General features: G+C 39.7%; 1 protein-coding gene and 1 long non-coding RNA gene across 3 annotated transcripts; both read left to right on the top strand.

The window, feature by feature from the left end:
- Positions 1 to 1,271: 1,271 nt before the first annotated feature.
- Positions 1,272 to 7,790, top strand: LOC121381785. Its single transcript, XM_041511139.1, has 6 exons — positions 1,272 to 1,405; positions 2,338 to 2,468; positions 3,386 to 3,500; positions 4,014 to 4,141; positions 5,467 to 5,587; positions 6,377 to 7,790. The coding sequence occupies exons 1-6, from the start codon at positions 1,272 to 1,274 to the stop codon at positions 6,519 to 6,521; spliced, it is 774 nt and encodes a 257-aa protein (XP_041367073.1). The 3' UTR covers positions 6,522 to 7,790.
- Positions 7,791 to 8,241: 451 nt separating this feature from the next.
- Positions 8,242 to 24,403, top strand: LOC121382024. Of its 2 annotated transcripts, none has more exons than XR_005959102.1 (4): positions 8,242 to 8,261; positions 19,776 to 19,897; positions 21,939 to 22,041; positions 24,341 to 24,403. It is a non-coding gene; the product is annotated as an uncharacterized LOC121382024 (long non-coding RNA). The 2 variants fall into 2 exon arrangements; XR_005959101.1 differs by lacking the exon at positions 8,242 to 8,261 and adding an exon at positions 12,719 to 12,738.
- The last annotated feature ends 2,143 nt before the right edge of the window (positions 24,404 to 26,546 follow it).

Here is a 26,546-nt window from a genome sequence, read left to right as displayed (position 1 = left end):
TCTTCTTCTTCTTCTTCTTCTTCTTCTTCTTCTTCTTCTTCTTCTTCTTCTTCTTCTACGTCTTCTTCGTCTTCGTCTTCTTCTTCTTCTTCTTCTTCTTCTTCTTCTTCTTCTTCTTCTTCTTCTTCTTCTTCTTCTTCTTCTTCTTCTTCTTCCAAGTCTTCTTCTTCTTCTACTACGTCTTCTTCTTCTTCTTCGTCTTCTTCTTCGTCTTCCTCTTCAACGTCTTCTTCTTCTTCTTCTTCTTCTTCTTCTTCTTCTTCTTCTTCTTCTTCTTCTTCTTCTTCGTCTACTTCTTCTTCGTCGTCTTCTAAACGTAGTTGGTCCTCCTGCAGGTAGTACCGTCGGTGGGTTCATTTGGCTATTTCCCATTCCAGTCAGTGCTTCACAACTGATGTAGCAAAGGCTGTGGTATACACTTTCCTGTCTGTGGGATGAAGCATATAAAATATCCCTTGCTGCCAATTGAAAAGAGTAACCCATGGAGTGACGTCAGCGGGTTTTCTCTTTACCTGTCTCTGTAAGCCGTAACCACTTACCACCATATAATAGTCATTAAAATGTGATGATTCCGTCGCATTTATGTCTGTGTGTACCTACAACGACGTCTAGTTCTCCACAACAAGAAAACAACAACAACAACAATAACACACAAAACACCCAACTTATTCGAATATAAAGTGTTCTAAATTGCACCCGTGTACACGCGCCTCGATGTACTTAAATGAATATTCTAAGGAAAATGCACTAAGACTTTAAATAGAAGTGGGCAGGGCGTAGCCCAGTGGTAAAGCGCTAGACGGATGCGCGATCGATTTGGGATCGATACTCGTTGGTGGGTCCATTGGGCTATTTCTCGTTCCTGCCAGTGCACTACGACTGGTAAATCAAAGGCCGCGGTATGTGCTATCCTGTCTGTGGGATGGTGCATATAAAAGATCCCTCACTACTAATGGAACTATAGCGGGGTTCCTCTCTAAGACTATATGTCAAAATTACCAAATGTTCGACACCCAATATTCGATGATTAATAAATCAATGTGCTCTAGTGGTGTCGTTAAACAAAACAAACTTCTAACTTCTTCTTTACGTCTTCTTCTACGCCTTCTTCTTCTTCTTCTACTACTACTACTACTACTACTACTACTACTACTACTACTACTACTACTACTTCTACTACTACTACTAAATTTAACAAACTTCTTCTTTTAAATAGAAGTACCAAACATCGTTTCGTTGTGGATGATGCACCTTTAACTCTTATGTTTACTATGTGTTATTCAGTGTTGCTGTTGCTATCTCCGTCTGCCCTGGGATGTATCGAGAGCTGCACCCAGCAGTTTAATCTCGACATGCAGGCCGCCCTGATGGGGGACACGACCTTGGCAGCTGCCATGAGCTGTGCGTAAGTAGCACGAAGGGGCAGGGCAGGGCGGGAGCAGGAGGGTAGAACCTCAAAGAGCGTGGTCGAGAAAGGGAAATTATCAACACGAATAAGGGGTACACCTCTATCATCTCGTAGAACTTAAAATATAGACACGACATCTACCGGACTATTGGCGGAGGGATTAATCTCACTAAGTCACGAAGACTGGGCTGTGGAAGTCTGAAATGTGTCTTTACAGTGTACAAATGAATAAAGTTATATGCAAAACAGACATTAAAATAACCTTATTAAATCGATGGATGTTATGTTAGAATTAAAAAAAAATACAAACTGAACGTTAAAAAGAAACCTTTTAAATCTGTTGATTTTGTGTTAAAATTAAATTGCAAAATGGACGTTAAAAAGAAACCTTTTAAATCTGTGGATTTTGTGTTAAAATTAAATTGCAAAATTGACGTTAAAAAACCCTTTTAAATCGGTGGATTTTGTGTTAAAATTAAAAATGTAAAATGGACATCAAAAGATCCCTCTTAAACCGGTGGATGTTGTCACACAAGATGGCTTGTACTGCAGTAACCATTGTCATCAGGGGCGTGGGACGTAGCCCAGTGGTACAGCGCTCGCTCGATGCACGGTCGATGTGGGATCGATCCCCGTTGGTGGGCCCATTGGGCTATTTCTCGTTCCAGCCAGTGCATCGTGGTATACCAAAAGCCGTGGTATGTACTACCCTGTCTATGGGATGGTGCATATAAAAAAATCCCTTGCTGCTAATCGAAAAGAGTAGCCCATGAAGTGGCGACAGCGGGTTTCCTCTCTCTATATCTGTGTGGTCCTTAACCATATGTCTGACGTCATATAACCGTAAATAAAATGTGTTGAGTGCGGCGTTAAATAAAACATTTCCTTCCTTCCTTCCATTGTCATCAGTTTTTATGTTCTAATTTCAGGGCCATCACGAAACACATACAGTGTCTGCAGCGGGTTGAAGCTAGCTGCACTCTGAACACGAACTATCAGATGCTCCATCAAAGCACGCTATCCGCCGCCCAGCAGAAATACAACCAGTTCTGCCAAGGGGGTATTAATACATTTGATGTGCTTTCCTTATTAAACGTTTGAAGAACGAAAAACAATAGTTTGATGGATACGTTATGATGGTAGTGTTCAAAGCCGAAATTATTTCAAGGGTCCTGTGATGTTCAAACTATAAAGGTCACAATGACGCAATAAAAAAAACCCACCCTGTAATTATGGTAAACCATTAAGAGGTGTTGGTAAATCAAGCTTGCTTAGGTATAAATATTCTACGATTGCAAAATTTAAACTTTAAAGTCAATAATATCAAATTACTAAAACTATGACATGATAGCTTATTCCCGTAGACCCTTCATAATTGTATTTTTGTCTTTCTATTTGTATCTGTATTTTCGACCTGCCTGTCTCTCTCTCTCAATTTCTCTCTCAATTTCTCTCTCTATCTCTCTTTCTCTGTCTGTCTGTCTGTCTGTCTGTCTGTCTCTCTCTCTCTCTCTCTCTCTCTCTCTCTCTCTCTCTCTCTCTCTCTCTCTCTCTCTCTCTCTCTCTCTCTCTCTCTCTCTCTCTCTGTCTGTCTCTCTCTCTGTTCTGTCTCTCTCTCTCTCTCTCTCTCTCTCTCTCTCTCTCTCTCTCTCTCTCTCTCTCTCTCTCTCTCTCTCTCTCTCTCTCTCTCTCTCTCTCTCTCTCTCTCTCTCTCGGTCGTTATATATATGTCTGTTCGCCTGTCTACCTGAGTGTCTGTCTGTATGTTTATCTGTCTATCTCTCCTTGTGTGTACATAAGTATTCATGTAACAATTCAGAGGATGTATACACATCGAACAATTTGGAATCAACACATAATGTTTTGACAGCTTCTTGAAGGCCTTGAATTTCATCGGTAAATAGGTTTATTATAATGCACCAGGTAACAAACCAACCAATTTGCCAGACACATGTCGAGTGTTTTTCACTGTTGCAGTGTCCGGCATGGGCAGCGTCTCCAACTGTGGAGGCCAATACATGGTGTGCAACGAGCAACTCAACAGCACCTTCAACGTCGCCATGGCATCGTTCGATATTCAAAAAGCATGCATGTAAGTTTTTAAACAAAGAGAAAACTCCTGAACAATCGCCCTAAAATGCAACCTTTCCCGAAGAAAAGCAATTAAGGTTCAAACATGCTGTCCTGGGCACACATCTCAGCTATCTGGGCTGTCTGTCCACGACAGTGGGTTAGTTGTTAGTGGTTAGGGAGAGAGAAGAGGGTGCAGTGGTCTTACACGTACCCACTGAGTCGTTAAACCTCGCTCTGGGTGGGAGCCGATACCGGGCTGCGAACCCAATACCTACCAGCATGATGTCCGATGATTTAACCACGACACAACCGAGGCCGATCTTAAAAAATAAAAACTTTTTGAGTAGATTCTTGCCTTATCAGATTAATCGCAAAACTATGTAAACGTTTGCACCTCAGTGGTACAAAATTATACTTTCCTAAAACATTGAAAAAAATACATTTATCGGATTCCCCCATAACACACATAAAATATGTTTTAGAATCTGTTTACTGTGCCTTTTTTACTATTATTATTATTTCTTTTTTACAGATCTCTGAACAATTACTCCTCGTGTGTTGAGAACATGATCACATTGCCCAACTGCGGCCAGCTGTCTCAACAGGCAATGCGGACAGTGGCCATTCTCATGTCCAAATATGGTCCTTCCTGCCAGGCAGGTCAGTTTGCAATAAAAAAAACCCCTTCCATTTACGACTTAGAACTTTAGGTTGGTCGCAGTTTCACGGTTAATTGCCTCCGTGCTACATTTCAATGGTGATACCAGGTGCGGTCCAGGATTTTTTTTAATAGAGGGGTTCCAAAACCCGTTGTTGTTTTTGTTTGACCGAAAATAGAGGGGGTGGGGCTCTTGAGTCCCCGTCTGAATTGCGTCTCGATACAGTCTCTCGCCCCCTAAAAATCCTAGATTCGCGCATGGAAGAAATATTAATGTTTATTGTAAAATATACCTGTTGGCGAGTTATTCGAGAGATCTAAGTGTATATGTGTTATTCTCTGTTATTTAATTTTGTGCACGGTGTAAAACGTCTTCCTATCGGTTTTGTATACATGTGTCCAATGAATGTTATTACATAAACTACACATCTTGGGTTGATTACATGTAAGCGTACGTTACGACTTTTGAACTTATTTCCGTGCCTATATCCAATTAAGATTCAAGCACGCTGTCCTGAGCACACACCTCAACTATCTGGGTTGTCTGTCCCAGGACAGTGAGTTAGTTGTTAGTAGTTAGTGAGAGAGAAGAGGGTGTAGTGGTCTTACACCTACCCATCGATTCGTTAAAACTCGCTCTAGGTGAGAGCCGGTACCGGGCAGCGAACTCAGTATCGACCAGCCTTATGCCCGATAGCTTAACCACGACTCCACAGAGGCCGGTTACGACTTTCATTTTACTCTTCACGCAAAATGGAATAAGGGAGGTAATAACGTTGTTCCGCTGTCCAAGTAATTAATGTTGTTGTCTGTTGGTTGTTCGCTATCCAAGTAGTGTCTATTGAATTTACTTTCATTGGTGTTACTGACGCTTGTAATTGAAATATATACATGCTTATTCGTTTCATATAATCTGGTTTGCCAAAATTGATCATTTAAGCAGGAAGTTGTAAATAATATGTAAATATAGAAAACTATATACCAGTTATTGTTATAAATAACTTGAGAAAATAACTGGTATATGGTTCTATATAATTTTACGCTTTCTAACAACCAGCTACTTATTTTAAACTGACCAGTTACTTATTTTAAACCGTACAAATGATTTGATTGTAAATTGTTTTTCTATTAATTAATTCATAATATTTATAAAAGAGTATTTCCAAATCAGTTATTAATGTACTTTAATTTTACCAAATAAATGATTTAAAGGTTCATTCTCGAAGTTGCACGTGCTATGGATTTGTGATAAGTAGCTACAAATCACTGGACCACACATGACATATTTCTATAGTGAACTATATGAGAGTATGTTTTCATTTTGCAGATACAATTAAAGAAGGACAGACTATTGCAAGCTGCATGAACCGAACAATGCAGTGTTTAGACAGTTTTAAAGATACATTCTCTATCGCTGTGAACGCTTCTGATATGCCTACGATGTGTCAGTGAGTAATATTGTATTGTATTGTATTGTATTGTATTGTATTGTATTGTATTGTATTGTACTGCATTGCACTGCACTGCACTGCATTGTATTGTATTATATATAAAAGATTCGTCACGAGTGTCTTTTATTATGAAAAAATATCAACCGAGTCTACATACCGAAACAAATAGCGATTAACTAGACGAGTTTGATATTTTATATACATGCATATTAAAAACATGAATAGCACATTATATTTATCCTATAACACTTCTAAAATAACATTTTAATTCAACATTTAGTAATTCACAGTTCTGGACCCATATTCACAAAAAGGTGTAAAGTTATGTGTACGACTAGCACTTACGTCTGCCGTAGATTTACGTTTACGTGTAAGACTAGACGTACGATGTTTTGTGAATATGGGTCCTGAATCGCGTCACCTGTATTATTACGTCATAGCGATGTAGAACACATTCGTTATAAACGGAAAAGTCTGAACGTACTCGTAGCAAAGACAGAATCCGAAACATGTTCGTTATAACGACAAAATGTGGCACATGTTCGTTACAAAAGCAAAATATGGAACATGTTCGTTACAAAGGCAAAATGTGGAACATGTTCGTTAGAACAGAACAATCTGAAACACATTCCACAAAGCAGAAACATCATGAACATATTCGTTACAACGGTACAGTGTGCAGCAAATTCGTTACAAAAGCCCAGATAAAAGCATAAATTTAAAAAACTAACAACTGATGTCTGACGTTTAATATCTATTTACAAATATATATTTAATTTTTTCCAGGGCTCTCGGCCAATACACGACGTGTATAGAGAATCTTCGACAGGACACGACATGCAGTCAGTACGTGGCGCACGCCCTGGTGAACATCGAAACACTGCGGTCACAACACCGTGTGGCGTGTGGGCCAGGTAGAAACCAGGGCTGAGTTCAGCCAGACCGAACAGAAAGAAAAACGTTCGCAAGACAGATGTATGCGTTTAGCGTAAATACCAAATGACCACATCAGGGCCGAGTTCAGCCAGACCGAACAGAAAAAAATGTTCGCAAGTCAGATGTATGCGCTTAGCGTAAATACCAAATGACCACACCAGGGCTGAGTTCAACCCGACCGAGCTGAAAAACGTCCACTAGACTGGTTTATCCGCTTCATATTAAACTAAATGGCCACGTCTGGAACCAATAAAATAGTTCACGAATGTTAGCAAAACGTTCGTTGGCTGAACTTGGGGATAGCTCATATTCAGTGAGCCGTTCCAGAAGTGGTAATTGGTTTAATGTGTAGCGTAAAAGCCAGTCGTAAAAATCGTTAGCAACTAACGGTTGGTTGAACTTACCACAGAGACCCGTCAAATAGGGCTGAGTTCAGCCAGACCGAGCAGAAAAAACGTTCGCAAGGCTGGCGTATGTGTTTCATGTTTAACCAAAATGGCCATATCAGGACTACGTTCAGCCAGCCGCTTTTTGCTAAACGTTTGCAAACTGTTTTGACTGGTTCCCGAAGTAGTCATTAGGTTTAATGTGTAGCGTAAAAAAACAGTGCCACTCAGCAATTCAAATTCACTCTGGGTTGACAAGAACACGACCATTTGAAAAGAAACGTGCTCGTATCTTTAAAAAACATTGTATTAAACAAATGTTTGACAGCCAATAGTCGATGATTAAGAACTTTCCCTAACTGAGCAGGTACAATTACCCCCCCCCCCCCACTCCCCCTCCCCCCCGCCCCAGTTACTATTTCTTGATTGTCATTTTTTTCACAGATATGCAATGCAGTTTATTCTACAGTTAGCACCAATGTCACGGAGGGTTTTTTCTCATAACATTAAGCACACAGTCACAGGTTATAGTATCTTTAAAAACAGTGTATTAAACATTGATCTGGGCGGGACATACAGGTAGCTCAGTGGTAAAGTGCTTGCCTGATGCGCGGCCAGTATGGGATCGACCCCCGTCTGTCTCTATGTCTGTCTCTATGTCTGTCTGTCTCTTGGTATATCTGTCTCTGTATGTCTGTGTGTGGTGCTTTCTGTGTCTGTCTATCACTTACCTACATATCCCTGTCAGACAGACAGGTCGTTCCAGCCAGTGACCACGACTGATATATCAAAGACCATGGTATGTGCTATCCTGTCTAATGTATGGTGCATACAAAATATCCTTTGCTACTAATTGATAAATGTAGCGGGTTTCCTTTCTGAGAATATATTTCAATAACCGATGATTAATAAACCAATGTGCTCTAGTGGTGTCGTTGAAAAAGCAAAACATACTATAAAACAACCTCTCAGATTAATGTAGATCGTAAAATGGTATTTTCCCTTTCAGAGAACGGTAAAGCTCACGAATGCCTACATACGTACACGACGTGACATACGGACATAACCGATTCGTTCATTAACCAGGGCGTCAGACAGCTGTAGGTAAGTGATAGACATAGAAAACACACACACAAACATACCGACATATACAAACAGACAGACAAAGAGACATACAGAGATAAGGTAAGTGATAGACATAGAAAACACACACACAAACATACCGACACAGATATACATAGACAGATACAGAGATATGTAGGTAAGTGATAGACATAGAAAACACACACACAAACATACCGACACAGATATACAGACAGACAGACAAAGAGACAGACAGAGATATGTAGGTAAGTGATAGACATAGAAAACACACACACAAACATACCGACACAGATATACATAGACAGACAGACAGAGACATACAGAGATATGTAGGTAAGTGATAGACATAGAAAACACACACACAAACATACCGACACAGATATACATAGACAAAGAGACAGACAGAGATACACACATAGAAAACGATGACAGTTATATGTAGGTAAGTGATAGACATAGAAAACACACACAAACATACCGACACAGATATACATAGACAGACAGACAAAGAGACATACAGAGATATGTAGGTAAGTGATAGACATAGAAAACACACACACAAACATACCGACACAGATATACATAGACAGACAGACAAAGAGACATACAGAGATATGTAGGTAAGTGATAGACATAGAAAACACACACACAAACATACCGACACAGATATACATAGACAGACAGACAAAGAGACATACAGAGATATGTAGGTAAGTGATAGACATAGAAAACACACACACAAACATACCGACACAGATATACATAGGACAGACAAAGAGACATAGAGGTAAGTGATAGACATAGAAAACACACACACAAACATACCGACACAGATATACATAGACAGACAGACAAAGAGACATACAGAGATATGTAGGTAAGTGATAGACATAGAAAACACACACACAAACATACCGACACAGATATACATAGACAGACAGACAAAGAGACATACAGAGATATGTAGGTAAGTGATAGACATAGAAAACACACACACAAACATACCGACACAGATATACATAGACAGACAGACAAAGAGACATACAGAGATATGTAGGTAAGTGATAGACATAGAAATACACACACACACAACAAACATACCGACACAGATATACATAGACAGACAGACAAAGAGACATACAGAGATATGTAGGTAAGTGATAGACATAGAAAACACACACACAAACATACCGACACAGATATACATAGACAGACAGACAAAGAGACATACAGAGATATGTAGGTAAGTGATAGACATAGAAAACACACACACAAACATACCGACACAGATATACATAGACAGACAGACAAAGAGACATACAGAGATATGTAGGTAAGTGATAGACATAGAAAACACACACACAAACATACCGACACAGATATACATAGACAGACAGACAAAGAGACATACAGAGATATGTAGGTAAGTGATAGACATAGAAAACACCACACACAGACATACCGACACAGATATACATAGACAGACAGACAGACATAGAGACAAACAGAAATATGTAGGTAAGTGATAGACACAGCAAACACCACACACAGATAGACATAGAATGAATGAATGAATTAATTAATGTTTAACGACACCCCAGCACGAAAAATACATTAGCTATTGGGTGTCAAACTATGGTAATGCAAATAAATAAAGTGATAATCAACATCAGTATAAAAATTCAAGACTTAAACAAAAACAGTGTAAAGAACTGTACAAAAACACAAATATCACAGAATTTTACGGATACTGAATTTTACTCAAAACTTTTTTTGCTGTATTGGCCATTCTCAAAGAGAATGTTACACCCCTGCACCACGGTGAGGTTACAGCACACGCAGGGGCAGATATACATAGAGACAGACAGAGATATGTAGGTAAGTGATAGACATAGAAAACACTACACACAGATAGATATGGAGACATACAGAGATATGTAGGTAAGCGATAGACATAGAAAACACCACACACAGATAGACATGGAGACATACAGAGATATGTAGGTAAGTGATAGACATAGAAAACACTACACACAGATAGACATGGAGACATACAGAGATATGTAGGTAAGTGATAGACATAGAAAACACCACACTAAGATAGACATAGAGACAGACAGAGATATGTAGGTAAGTGATAGACATAGAAAACACCACACTAAGATAGACATAGAGACAGACAGAGATATGTAGGTAAGTGATAGACACAGAAAACACTACACACAGATAGACATAGAGACATACAGAGATATGTAGGTAAGTGATAGACATAGAAAACACTACACACAGATAGACATGGAGAAATACAGAGATGTAGGTAAGTGATAGACAGAAAACACTACACACAGATAGACATAGAGACATACAGAGATATGTAGTTAAGTGATAGACATAGAAAACACCACACACAGATAGACATGGAGACATACAGAGATATGTAGGTAAGTGATAGACACAGAAAATACCAAACACAGATAGACATAGAGACAGACAGACATAGAGACATACAGAGATATGTAGGTAAGTGATAGACACAGAAAACACTACACACAGATAGACATGGAGACATACAGAGATGTAGGTAAGTGATATACAGAAAACACTACACACAGATAGACATAGAGACATACAGAGATATGTAGTTAAGTGATAGACATAGAAAACACTACACACGGATAGACATAGAGACATACAGAGATATGTAGGTAAGTGATAGACACAGAAAACACCACACACAGATAGAAACAGATACATACAGAGATATGTAGGTAAGTGATAGACACAGAAAACACCACACACAGATAGAAACAGATACATACAGAGATATGTAGGTAAGTGATAGACACAGAAAACACCACACACAGATAGACATGGAGACATACAGAGATGTAGGTAAGTGATAGACAGAAACCACTACACACAGATAGACATAGAGACAGACAGAGATATGTAGGTAAGTGATAGACACAAAAAACACTACACACAGATATACATAGAAACAGACAGAGATATGTAGGTAAGTGATAGACACAGAAAACACTACACACAGATAGACATGGAGAAATACAGAGATGTAGGTAAGTGATAGACAGAAAACACTACACACAGACAGACATAGAGACATACAGAGATGTAGGTAAGTGATAGACACAGAAAACACTACACACAGATAGACATGGAGACATACAGATATATGTAGGTAAGTGATAGACACAGAAAACACCACACACAGATAGACATGGAGACATACAGAGATGTAGGTAAGTGATAGACAGAAAACACTACACACCGATAGACATAGAGACAGACAGAGATATGTAGGTAAGTGATAGACAGAAAACACTACACACAGACAGACATAGAGACATACAGAGATGTAGGTAAGTGATAGACACAGAAAACACTACACACAGACAGACATAGAGACATACAGAGATGTAGGTAAGTGATAGACAGAAAACACTACACACACAGATAGACATGGAGACATACAGATATATGTAGGTAAGTGATAGACACAGAAAACACCACACACAGATAGACATGGAGACATACAGAGATGTAGGTAAGTGATAGACAGAAAACACTACACACAGATAGACATAGAGACAGACAGAGATATGTAGGTAAGTGATAGACAGAAAACACTACACACAGACAGACATAGAGACATACAGAGATGTAGGTAAGTGATAGACACAGAAAACACTACACACAGACAGACATAGAGACATACAGAGATGTAGGTAAGTGATAGACAGAAAACACTACACACAGATAGACATGGAGACATACAGATATATGTAGGTAAGTGATAGACACAGAAAACACCACACACAGATAGACATGGAGACATACAGAGATGTAGGTAAGTGATAGACAGAAAACACTACACATAGATAGACATAGAGACAGACAGAGATATGTAGGTAAGTGATAGACAGAAAACACTACACACAGACAGACATAGAGACATACAGAGATGTAGGTAAGTGATAGACACAGAAAACACTACACACAGACAGACATAGAGACATACAGAGATGTAGGTAAGTGATAGACAGAAAACACTACACACAGATAGACATGGAGACATACAGATATATGTAGGTAAGTGATAGACACAGAAAACACCACACACAGATAGACATGGAGAAATACAGAGATGTAGGTAAGTGATAGACAGAAAACACTACACACAGACAGACATAGAGACATACAGAGATGTAGGTAAGTGATAGACACAGAAAACACTACACACAGATAGACATGGAGACATACAGATATATGTAGGTAAGTGATAGACACAGAAAACACTACACACAGACAGACATAAAGACATACAGAGATGCAGGTAAGTGATAGACAGAAAACACTACACACAGATAGACATGGAGACATACAGATATATGTAGGTAAGTGATAGACACAGAAAACACCACACACAGATAGACATGGAGAAATACAGAGATGTAGGTAAGTGATAGACAGAAAACACTACACACAGACAGACATAGAGACATACAGAGATGTAGGTAAGTGATAGACACAGAAAACACTACACACAGATAGACATGGAGACATACAGATATATGTAGGTAAGTGATAGACACAGAAAACACTACACACAGACAGACATAAAGACATACAGAGATGCAGGTAAGTGATAGACACAGAAAACACTACACACCGATAGACATAGAGACAGACAGAGATATGTAGGTAAGTAATAGACATAGAAAACACCACACACAGATAGACATAGAGACAGACAGAGATATGTAGGTAAGTGATAGACATAGAAAACACCATACACAGATAGACATAGAGACAGACAGACATAGAGACATACAGAGATATGTAGGTAAGTGATAGACAGAAAACACCACACACAGACATACATACACAGATATACATAGAGACAGACATGCAGATATAGAGACATACAGAGATATGTAGGTAAGTGACAGATACAGAAAACACCACACACAGACATACACATATATACATAGATGCAGACAGACAGACATAAAGACAGACAGAGATATGTAGGTAAGTGACAGACATAGGACACTCCACAAACATACATACAGCGACATATATACATAGAGACAGACAGACAGACATGTAGGTAAGTGACAGACACAGATAACACCACACACAGACATACATACAGAAACAGATATATATAAAGACAGAAGACAGATATAGATACAAACAGACAGAGAAATGTAGGTAAGTAACAGACAAGAAAACAAAAAGTAAGAAATGTTTTATTTAACGACGCACTCAACACATTTTATTTACGGTTATATGGCGTTAGACATATGGTTAAGGACCACACAGATTTTGAGAGGAAACCCGCTGTCGTCACTACATGGGCTACTCTTTCTGATTAGCAGCAAGGGATCTTTTATTTGCGCTTCCCACAGGCAGGATAGCACAAACCATGGCCTTTGTTGAACCAGGTATGGATCACTGGTCGGTGCAAGTGGTTTACACCTACCCATTGAGCCTTGCGGAACACTCACTCAGGGTTTGGAGTCGGTATCTGGATTAAAAATCCCATGCCTCGACTGGGATCCGAACCCAGTACATACCAGCCTGTAGACCGGTGGCCTAACCACGACGCGACCGAGGCCGGTAAACAGACAATACATAACCACACACAGATATACAGACACAGACAGACATAGAGACAAACAGACATAGATACAGACAGATAGACAGGGATATGTAGGTAAGTGACAGACACAGAAAACACCACACACAGACATACAGACACATATATACATAGATAAAGACACACATACATAGATAAAGACAGACATAGAGACAGACAGACAGACATAGAAACAGTCAGCCAGACAGGGATATGTAGGTAAGTGACAGACACAGAAAAAACCACACATAGACATACAGACACAGACAGACATAGAGACAAACATACGGACATAGATACAGACAGACATACAGGGATATGTAGATAAGTGACAGACACAGAAAACACCACACACAAACATACAGTCACAGATATGCATAGAGAAAGACAGACATATATAGAGACAGACAGACAGACATACATAGAGACAGACATACAGAGATATGTAGGTAAGTTATAGACATAGAAAACACCAAACACAGACATACAGATGCATATATACATAGAGACATAGAGACGGACATAGAGACATATATAGAGACAGACAGACAGGGATATATAGCTAAGTGATAGTTACAGAAAACATCACACGCCAACACAGGGTAACAGGTATAGCTTATTTGACTGCCTGATAACACCTCCGTGGTGTTGCTATGTGTTATCAGGTCACTAGGAAATGAATTCTGCGCATGACAGATGTTTTCTCAGTTTTCAGGAAGGTTGTTTCCTCACTTTAAGTTTGACACCCAATAGCCGTTTCATTCAGTCATACGGACACATATATACATAGACATAGACAGAGATACAGACAGACAGATCGACAGACAAGTGGACTGATCGATAAACAGACACAGAGACAAACAGATATACCAACCGACAGATACAAGCGAAACAGCCAAGATGGAAATGGGGAGCGGGGATTTATATAAGACCACTAATATCTTAACGTTACGTATGGGGACAATAAAAATTAATTGTGAAACAAAATCTTCCGTAATTGTCTTTACTATTTATTTTAAATTATTGAAAGAATCAAGTTTTGGAAAATAACTATACAACTATGTTTTTAGGACCGGTTAAAATCTAGCAGCCTGCAGCTTTCGTAGTACTAAAACTATCAGACGCGAATCCAAGGAAGCCCCCCCCCCCCCCCTCCCCACACCACTGTAATCCAGTGCTTAACTAATGTATATAATATAATTTATGTTTTAGCAGGAAGATGTAATATTTGCAATACTATAGATGTTCCTAACCATAGGCGTACAGGCTCCCATTTTTGTAAGGGGAGGGGGGTGGGCAGGTTGGCTTTTGCCCGAATTAAATGAAAATGCCCGAATCTGCATAACAACATTTATTAATTTTAACATTACTACCAAAAAGCTATATAGGGTTGCAAAAGAATCATTGCGCATTTTAACATGGAGTACAACTAATTTTGAGGGTAGAATGATGGAAATACATGGTGAAAAAGTCTGAGGTTAGCACATTTTGCCCGAATATTTGTATAATTTTTGCCCGAATTTGAGGTTTTGCTCCAACACGTACCTGTCTCATACGCTTATGCTTGTAACACTCTTCCTTAGAAAATTGTGTCTGAGTATGTGCAGAGCTGGGTGGAAATCAACTTAAGTATAATTTTAATTTTTTTTTGATGATATTGGTATTAATTATTGCTCTTATGCATGGTGCGTTCCGTTTTCATAACAATAATGAATAATCACCTCAAAACGAAACAAAATGTACATTGAAGTTGTACGTTACTAAAAGCTAATTTTAAAGGGACATTCCTGAATTTGCTGCATTGTAAGATGTTTCCGACTAATAAAATAATTATTTCTACGATTAAACTTACATATTAAATAGATTTTCTTGTTTAGAATATCAGTGTCTCTATATTCAATGCATTTCTGGTTGTCTTAATATTTGTAAGAAGCCCAAACTGGATTTTGTCTTCAAATAATTTAGTACGTACGAAAAAATAATATTTTAGGAAATAAAATGAAATTTAACCGAGTGCAAATATCAGAATGATCAGAAACACGTTTAATATACAGCCACTAATATTTTATGCAGAAAAATATATTTGATATGTAATCGTTAAAAAGTCTCTGGTCGTCGATAACATCTTAAAAGTTGCAACAAACTCAGGAATGTCCCTTTAATTAATTAACTAATTAAAGAAGTAAAATATCAAGTTGCTGTTTTATCAAACTCAGGAATGTCCCTTTAAGGAGATTTAACATTAGAATTAGAAACCGGTTTTGCAATGATGACAGTGCATCTTTGTTTTTACCTACATTGATTGATTTCAACTTATTTTATGCTTTTATGTACCTACCAGCCTGTAGTCCGATGACTTAACCATTGCCCACCGAGGCCGGTTTTTTACCTAGAAGTAATTATTAATCTACTTTCAGTACATAATAGCCTGCGTCCATAAAAAGAAATGTTTTATTTAACGACGTACTCAACACATTTTATTTACGGTTATATGGCGTCGGACATATGGTTAAAGACCACACAGATATTGAGAGAGGAAACCCGCTGTCGGCATTTCATGGGCTACTCTTTTCGATTAGCAGCAAGGGATCTTTTATATGCACCATCCCACAGACAGGGTAGTACATACCACGTCCTTTGATATCTCAGTCGTGGTGCACTGGTTGGAACGAGAAATAGCCCAATGGGCCCACCGACGGGGATCGATCCTAGACCGACCGCGCGGGGAGCGTGCGCTTTACCACTGGGCTATGTCCCGCCCCTCGTCCATTAAGGTTAGTGCAGATTGTACAAGGCACATGTATTAACTATAACGATTAGACAAAGAGTTCAACAATTTAATTCTTTTTAATTATAACTAAAAGGTCAAGCCGGCAACTAGTCGATCTAGAACACGATATCAGCGCATTTATTAAGAAATGTCAGTCGGTTGAGTGCTCGCTTGCATGGGCATCAATCCGGCTTTAGACGTGTGTGTGTGGTGGTGGGGGGGGGGGGGGGGGGGGGGGACACGCATGTGTGTGTGTGTGTGTGTGTGTGTGTGTGATAAAGGAATGTGAATGAAAATAAAAAAGCTACACATTAGTGGTTAAACTTTTAATTCAAGAAAACAAATCCAAATTGCAAATCAAAACGTTGATGTCTGACAGTTTAACAAAATAGTTGTCTACGTTTTAAAACCGACCAAAAACAGTACGTCGTGTGTCGCTTGATCCATCCACGAACTCAGTTGTGATATCTCTTGGGGAGCACTCAGCAAGTCGAGTTCTGTGCAGGTGACATACCATCATGTGGTTAAGTCGCTGCTGGGTCATCGTGCTCCGAAGCCACGTTTTCAATCGACGAAGAGCGCTAAACGAACGCTCGGCAGAACACGAACTGGCTGGTGACAGTAGAAGAAGACGCAGCAGAGTGCCAACTTGTGGGAATAGCTTTCTCACCTCAGGCACCATGTCACGAAATATACGTCGTACCTGCCCACACTGGAGTGCTCATACTGTCTGCAGAAGAATGCTAATTCCTGCTGTAGTGAATCAGACAGTTCTGGGTATCGAGAAACGACCGTTTTGTCTACAACTTCAGTGATCAGCATGTTAGACAACTGCTTGTACGGGGTCAAGTCAGTATGCTTAAAGTAAGCCTCAATGTTGGCCACAGTATTGCACAAACTATGCACGGAAACAATCCTCTACGCTGGTGTAGGCGTGTGATGCATCTCCATCATCGTATCGTCGAGGAATCTTCCGCTGGCGCGACAAGGAGAGCGGCTCGATGTCTAGTTGTCGGATCTTTTCAGTAGCACTCTGAAACATCTTGTAGAACTCCTTGTCAATGACGTCGAAGTAGAAGGAAGTTGTTGCTGACAATAGTCACTGCAGTGAGCATCCCAGCAACGGTTGTCTGCTCTCCCTGTAATGTTGTGTTGAATTTTTCGAGGCACTCGATCACCGATAGAGATGCAATTAGGCCACGTACACATTTCGCGGAAGACAGCAGGTTGTGGATAACATTAGCCCTTGCTGCTGTGCTGCTGCCAAACGTAGATGCCGCCTCTTCCAGTGCTCCTAGCACGTCTGCGTAAGTTGTCGAGAACGGCTCTAACGGCGACTCCACGTGAAAGCCAGCGTGTCGGACAGAGTGGCTTCAGGCCTGACGGCGCAGGGCTGTCGTTCGTGGCATGCTGGTCAAGATAAAGTTTCTTGAATTTGCCACTTGAGTTGTAGAACCCGTCAACTTCACGCACCGCATTCAGGGCATCACGGAGGAATGGTGCACGTTCAATGGCCTTGGCACAGATGAGGTGCGTGATGTGTGCACCGCAGTGAGTATAGTGCGCCAGTGGTTGGACGGTTTTGATTAATGCCTGGCAACTCTGGTATTTTCCTGACATTGCTGGCTCCATCATACGTTTGCGCTCTCAGGCGAGTGATGGGAAGGTTAAGTCTGAGTAATGTGTCTTGCAGTATGTTGCTCAGGCTGGCACCAGTCGTCTCAGATACAGTGTATAGACCGACGAAGTCTTCGTGAATAGCATAGACATCGTCTACATATCGCACACATATAGCTTCCTGTTCAGAACCTTGCACGTCTTGAGTGCCGTCAACAATTACTGCAAAATAGCCAATGTTCTTGCATATCTTTCTCAGAACCATGTGTGCCATGAACTTCAGTATTTCGTTCTACACCGTGCTGCTGGTGTAGGAGGTTTTGCGCGTTAACCATCTCTTCAGTACGTCGTCGTCGTCGCTCCGCAGTTCTAACAAGTTAGCGAAGTTGCCGTCACTTGCCTCTTTGCCGCGTATTGCCAATCCCTGCTGCGACAATCTTCAGTAGAGCAGTGCGCGCTTTCTTGTACTCTTCCAGATGGAACGTATTTAACTGAGTGTCAATGTCATTGTTGGAAGATCGGAATTGCAAGTTGCTGTGTGATATCAAGTGTGAAGATTTCTTTTCGTGGTTTTTAAATTTCTCAATTGCCTTCTTCCAATTACAAAAACCCTTGGAAACGAATGTGTCCTCAGAACAGCGCGCCGTGCCAGCCAAATTGAGGCATGCTGCTTTAGAGCAGGTAAAGCACAGAACTCTTTCAATGCTGACGTCAAAGTGGAGCCAAGGGAAACTATCAAACCACGAGCTTTGAAAACAGTGTTCGTTTAGCGAGCCGTTGAACTGGTATGCAGCTGACATCACTAGGCTGGTACGGCAGCGACGGTAACGTAGGTATATGTGGCTTAGTTGTGTCAATTCTCGCTGTTTCAAGTTCAACATCTTCACCGATAACGTCAACGTTGAAACTTGCTTTTGTTTCTTCTCTGTGTTGGGTGACGGGGAAGAATGTTCTAATATCCATCGCAAAGAGGCAGATTAACTCACTAGATGATGTACGTCTAGACACAAATGACAATGAAAATGCGAATCACATCACGCGAATACAAATATGAAAACCACAGAGACAAACTACCGCGCGCCTGAATGTATAACAAAGTTTGAAGGCTGTTTCTTACGTCGACGTAGTCAACAATGGCGTTCGTACAAAACTATGATAAAAGGGATGACTACTTGTCATTTTAAATAGATAATTAATACAGTAATTAAATTGATTTTTTGTTTGTTGTTTTTTGTTGTTGCTGTTGTTGTTGTTGTTTACCTTTTGCTACACGAAAAAGTGTGGGGGGGGGGACAGTTATATAGATTGTCCCCCGGCGTTGAAAAGTGAGGGGAACGCGTCCCCCCTGTCCCCCATCTATCGACGCCCATGCTTGCTTGAGGTGCTTGCGTCGTAGGATCGAACCACCTCGGTTGATCTATTCAACTAATTGGGTTTTTTTCTCGTTCCGACCAGTGCACCACAACTGGTCAAAGGCGTGGTATGTGTTTTCCTGTCTGTGGGAAAGTGCATATGAAAGGTCCCTTTCTGCATTAGGAAAACATGTAGCGGGTTCCCTCTGATGACTACGTTTCAGAATTACCAAATGTTTGACATCCAATAACCGATGACTAATTAATCAATGAGCTCTAGTGGTGTCGTTAAACTAAACAAACTTTATTGTTTACACAGAAAGTGGCTTTTATATTTGGTTCACTATTTTAATTTCAGTTCATTGTCCAGCTATACGAAGTGCGTTGCTATGATACCGCAGGACTGTCACAGGTACATTGGTAAACCAACAGAAAGCCTGAAGATGTTGAAAAGACAGTATGCGCAATATTGCGATCCAGGTACAATTTTGTTAAAAAATACTAATTTGTCTTCTGTTTAAAAAAATTAAACTGTTGAATGTTAAAAACTCCAAAAAATTATATCTAAGTGCATATTTAACTATCCATTACTGTAGTTATTCTAGTCTAGACGAAAATATTGCTTTCATTAGATCATCGGCAAAGAACGTTATATGTTTGTTTTTTTCTCAAAGTCGTCAGCCTCAGTGGTTAAATAGGAGATAATAAACGAGTTACCAGATATTATCAAATTTGTGTCCCGAGTGAAATAATTTTCATATTATTTCACGAGGGACATAAATTTGATAATAACTGGTGCCGAGTTATTTTTTCTCTAAAAACCTTTATTTTCGACACACATATGCACATATAGAAACGATATAAACCACTTTACGCATTGTTTTCAAAAACAAAAGTTTTCTTTATTCTGGTACAAAATCTATAATGAATTGCATTAAAATGACATTTTGTTATAAATCTAACACCAAAAACAGACAGCCGTAACTCTTTAAACTACATGAGTCATATTTAGCACCGACAAGGTCATTGTTTGTAAGCGTCAAATCATCCAATAGTAAATTTTCGTTAGACCAGTGCATGATAATTTCTCAGTGAGATTGTTATTTTCCCCGTTATAAGTGCCTGCTGGGGTAATAAACAAGTTTAAGGCGTGTTTTGATGTGACCGTTTGCAGTCGTGAGATAATTTTGTTTTTGTCTTGTCTATAGGCCATGGGCTACATAGGATACTCGTGGACTCCACCCGCCACAATTCTACTACATTATGTTTTAGAGGCGCTACTATTGTCTGAGCATGTGTAACAGTAAAAACACTTGGGGTCCACTACTCATTTGTCAGCAGTGTTTGAGGGTACCCTAATAAACGTCATGGTTTTGTTGACGTTAGGCCATAATCTGTACCAAATTACCCACACATGCGTCACTGGCATCCATTATATACATGTGTATCAAATCAAACTTATGATCTACTGGACCACTTGACATGCTTTAACGTCGGATATCCACTAAGAATCAATGACTCAGTCACCATTAAGTGATCATAACCCAATTCCCCTTGCGGGTTCCCATAAAATATTCCAATAAAAAAATAAGAAAATATTTTTCACAAGAACACATCAAATGTCTGTCACCTTTCTCCGTCAAGGTCTACACTATCATAGCTTTCATTTGACACCAACATCATCATCCTGGTATTAAGACAAGACCAGACAAGACCAGACATGACAAGACAAGACAAGACATGACATGACAAAACAAGACAAGACAAGATATGACATGACATGACATGACATGACATGACATGACATGACATGACAAGACAAGGCATTACAAGGCATTACAAGACATGACCAGACAAGACATGACAAGACAAGACAAGACAAAACAAGACAAGACAAGACATGGCATGGCATTACATGACAAAACAGACAAGACAAGACATGACATGACAAAACAAGACAAGACAAGACATTACAAGACATGATCAGACAAGACATGACAAGACAAGACAAGACATTACAAGACACGACCAGACAAGACATGTCAAGACAAGACAAGACAAGGCAAGACATTGCAAGACATGGCCAGACAAGACATGACAAGACAAGACAAGACATGGCATGACAAAACAAGACAATACAAGACATGGCATGACATGACAAAACAGACAAGACAAGACATGACATGACAAAACAAGACAAGACAAGACATTACAAGACATGATCAGACAAGACATGACAAGACAAGACAAGACATGTCATGGCATGATATAACATGGAATGACATGACATGACATTACATGGCATGACGTGACGTGACGTGACGTGACGTGACCTGACAAGATATTTATTCAGTTATTGAGGCCACATGAACAAGATAACTACTTTCAAAACAAACATTTTGTGTGATACTTGTGTACAAATATTACATATTCAATACATATTCAGCTTAATATATAACTTCGAAAATCAGTTCCGCTTCAATGTAATAATTTGGCAATGCATGGCTCGTTCTGTTTTCAGAATTTCAGAAGATGATGGATTGTTCGGTGGTGATCCAGTGCAACCGGAATCTGATAGGCAACATCACGACGGGCATGAATAGCGAAATGTCCTCCATGTGCTCGTGTGTATTTCGCTGGTTGTACTATACCGAATAAAATCCCATAAAACTATACAGATGGGTAGGAAGGTGCCAAAAAGTGGGGAGGTGGGGGGGGGGGGGGGGGCGCACACACACACACACACACACACACACATATATATATATATATATATATATATATATATATATATATATACTGGATCAAGAAAAGTGTCTGGCCATGCCCTCACCCCCACCCCCACCCCCACCCCCCACCGCTTCCTACGCCAGTGCTATATGCAATATATCAACCACACTATGACCCATAAATATTAGTACTATAAGTATTAACTGATGAAAATGGTACCTTTCATGGCTCATTTTCTGATGTTTTAGTTTTCTGATGTTTGTTTTACAACACCTCTAGTTTTGCTCAGAATTGTAACACTTTTGTTTTACAGATACTTGACACAGTCGTACTAGATTAAATAAAAATGCATACATTTTATTTATTGGCCAACAAACATTGTCACGTTTATTACCAATGTCAGGACTTGTGGTATTAATTGTAAGCGTCAATCTAAGGGCGGACGTAACCCATTGATTAAACGTTCGCCTGATACGCGGTCGGTCAAAGAGCCACTTTTCTTCTTCTAAGATAGAAGTTTAAAACCTTGTTTTTATAAATATTTACAACCTATTAAACGACAAGCTGTGTCATTATAAATTTTCATTGTAATGCATATTTTTTTGTTTGGGGCGGTACGAAGCTACGTGGTAAAGCGCTCGCCTGATGCGCGGTCGGTCTAGGCTCGATCCCAGTCGGTGTTCCCATTGGGCTATTTCTGGTTCTCGACAGTGCACCACAAGTGGTATATTAAATGCCGTGGATGTGATATCCTGTCTATTGGATGGTACATATAAAATATGCTACTAATAGAAAAACATGTAGCGGGTTTCCTTTCTAAGACTATGTCAGAATTATAAAATGTTTGACATCCAGTAGCCGGTGATTACTAAAATGTGCTCTAGTCGTGTCGTTAAACAAAGCAAACTTTTAATCGTGAATGTAATTCCACTGAGCGCAAAGGCGAGATGTAGCCCAATGGTAAAGCACCGGTCGGTTTGGGATCGATCCCCGTCAGTGGGCCCATTGAGCTATTTCTCGCTCCAGCCAGTGCACCACGAATGGTACATCAAAGGCCGTGGAATGTGCTATTCTTTCTATGGGATGGTACATATAAAAGATACCTTGCTGCTAATCGAGAAGAGTAACCCATGAAGTGGTAACAGCGGGTTTCCTCTCTCAATATCTGCGTGGACGGTAATCATTTGTCCGACGCCGTATAACCGTAAATAAAATGTGTTGAGTGCGTCGTTAAATAAAACATTGCCTTCCTTCTTCCACTAAGCGCTCCATTTATTTATTTTATTTTGTTGGAATTAGAACTAATTCACTGTACCAGCCTCGATGGTGGTGAAGTAAATTAAGCCATCGGGCTTAAGGCTGGTAGGTACTGGGTTCGTATCCGGGAACCGGCTCCCACCCACAGCGAATTTTACGACTCAGTGGGTAGGTGTAAGGCCACTACACCATTTTCATCTATCATTAACCACGGACAATTAAACAATTTAGATGTGGGTCCAGGACAGCGTGGTTGAATCATAACTGGATATAGCCACGAAAATAAGTAGAAATGAAGATGGCGTTATTTGACTGTTAGCCTATGCAGTATTGAAAGAGAGGTCCAAGTTCCATAACCATGGCGTAAAAAACAAGGCTGCTTCCTGTATCTAGAAAGGGCGGGACGTAGCCCAGTGATAAAGCGCTCACTTGATGCGCGGTCGATTTGGGATCGATCCCCGTCGGTGGGCTAATTGAGCTATTTCTCGTCCCAGCCAGTGCCCCACGATTGGTATATCAATCCTATCCTGTCTGTGGGATGGTACATATAAAAGATCCCTTGCTACTAATGGATACATGTAGCGAGTTTCCTCTCTGAGACTATATGTCAAAATGATAAATAGCCGATGATTAATAAATCAACGTGCTCTAGTGGTGTCGTTAAATAAAACAAGTTTTATTTACTTTATTTTGTATCTAAAACTAAATTGTATCATGCAGTGTGTGTTGCCCCTGAATTGAGGTTTAATGAGACTAGAATCATTCAAAGTTATAATGATGTCCAAACCGGCCACAATTTTATGCTTCTTCTAATGTAAACTTTAAAACAGGTTATTACAAATATTTTACAACTAGAAACCTTGAAACACTTGTAAAACGATCACGGTTGTATAATTAATATATTTCCATACACTATGCCTATTTGTTATTTTTCAGAGTTCTGGAATAACATTATTTTCGAATGTGTTGACCACGCTGTTACTGCGTGGTAACCCTGACCTGAGCCTTGAAAAGAGTATTTTCCTTTCAAAGATTTGGTGCCTAGTGGGCATCACGCTACAACTGTAGAAACAGTACGTCCGTAGATAGGATCGGCTCCTTCAAAACACCGAGCTCCTTTATAGCACACTCCTTAATAAAACCAAACTTCGTCATTACGTGTAGCTCCTCCATCACACAACTCCTTCATAACACATAGCTCCTTCATACTACCTAACACCTTCATATCACCGAACGCCTTCATAACACATAGTTCCTTCATATTACCTAACACCTTTATATCACCGAAACACCTTCATAACATATAGTTCCTTCATATTACCTAACACCTTTATATCACCGCACTCCTTCATAATACATAGCTCCTTCATACTACCTAACACCTCATAACACATAGCTCCTTCATACTACCTAACACCTCATAACACATATCTCCTTCATACTACCTAACACCTTTATATCACCGCACTCCCTTCATACTACCCTCAACACCTTTTACTTTAATCCCACCGCACTCCCTTTTCAATAATACATAGCTCCTTCATACTATCTAACACCTTTATATCAACACGCACTCCTTCATAATACATTAGCTCCTTCATACTACCTAATACCTTTATACTCACCGCACGTCCTTTCATAAATCATAGCTTCCTTCATACTTCACTAACACCCCTGTCCTACACATAGCCTCCTTCAATACCTACCTAACACCTTTATATTAACCGCACTCCTTCATATACATAGCTCCTTCATACTCTACCCTAACCCCTTTATATCACCACTAACCTACTAAGCACTCCTTCATAATACATAGCTCCTTCATACTACCTAACACCCTCATAACACCTAGCTCCTTCATACTACCTACCAAACCTTTGATATCACCGCACTCCCTTCATAATACATAAGCTCCTCTCATACTACCCTAAACACCTTTATATCATCCAACTCCTTCTAATACATAGCTCCTTCATACTATCCCTAACACCGCTCATAACAGCTCCTTCATATTTACCTAAAAACTTTCATCTAACCTAACCCCATTCAATAATACATAGCTATCTTCATGTTTACCTAAACACCTTTATGCTATCATCCACACATCCTTCAATAATACATAGCTTCCTTCATACCTACTATCTACACCTCATAAACACAGCTCCTCTTCATATTACCTAAAAACTTCATATCACCTAAACCCCTTCATAACACAAGTAAACTCCTTCGTGTTACCTAACACTTTTATAACACCTAACCCCTTCATCAAACACATAGCTCCCCTTCAATATTACCTAACACCTTCATACATACCACCCTAACCCCCCCTTCATACCCCACCAGCTTTTCCTTCATATTCTTACCTAACACCTTTTAACACCTAACCCCTTCATAAACACATACGCTCCTTCATATGTAACCTAACACCTTTATAACACCTAACCCCTTCAAAACACATAGCTCCTTCATATTACCTAACACCTTTATAACACCTAACCCCTTCATAACACATAGCTCCTTCATATTACCTAACACCTTTATAACACCTAACCCCTTCAAAACACATAGCTCCTTCATGTTACCTAACACCTTTATAACACCCAACCCTTCATACGATATAGCCCCTTTATGTTACCTAACACCTTTATAACACTCAACTCCTTCATAACACATAGCTCCTTCATGTTGCCTAACACCTTTATAACACTCAACTCCTTCATCACACATAGCTCCTTCATGTTACCTAACACCTTTATAACACTCAACTCCTTCATAACACATAGCTCCTTCATGTTACCTAACACCTTTATAACACTCAACTCCTTCATAACACATAGCTCCTTCATGTTACCTAACACCTTCATATCACCCAACCCCTTCATAAGATATAGCCCCTTCATGTTACCTAACACCTTTATAACACCCAACCCCTTCATAGCACATAGCTCCTTCATGTTACCTAACACCTTCATATCACCAACTCCTGAAAAACTCAAGTCGTTCATCACATTCAACTCCTTTATATAACCCAATTTATGCGTAACTCCCTCATAACACCCAATTCCTTAAAACCCCAAACTCGTTCATAAAATTTACTCCATCAAAACAACAGTGAACTAACTCCTTCATATCACCCAACTCC

The sequence above is a fragment of the Gigantopelta aegis genome, chromosome 9 (assembly GCF_016097555.1).
Source record: "Gigantopelta aegis isolate Gae_Host chromosome 9, Gae_host_genome, whole genome shotgun sequence".
In the NCBI taxonomy this organism is placed as follows: Eukaryota; Metazoa; Mollusca; class Gastropoda; order Neomphalida; family Peltospiridae; genus Gigantopelta; species Gigantopelta aegis.
The sequence above is the reverse complement of the archived record's forward strand: the minus strand, read 5'-3'. Positions and strand labels throughout refer to the sequence as shown.

Excerpts from the sequence above, each read along its gene's own strand:
- LOC121381785 (XM_041511139.1), top strand. The coding sequence starts at position 1,272 with ATGTGTTATTCAGTGTTGCTGTTGCTATCTCCGTCTGCCCTGGGATGT. Across the intron at positions 1,406-2,337 it reads GCAGCTGCCATGAGCTGTGC|GGCCATCACGAAACACATAC; the intron begins GTAAGTAGCACG and ends TTCTAATTTCAG. Across the intron at positions 3,501-4,013 it reads GATATTCAAAAAGCATGCAT|ATCTCTGAACAATTACTCCT; the intron begins GTAAGTTTTTAA and ends TCTTTTTTACAG.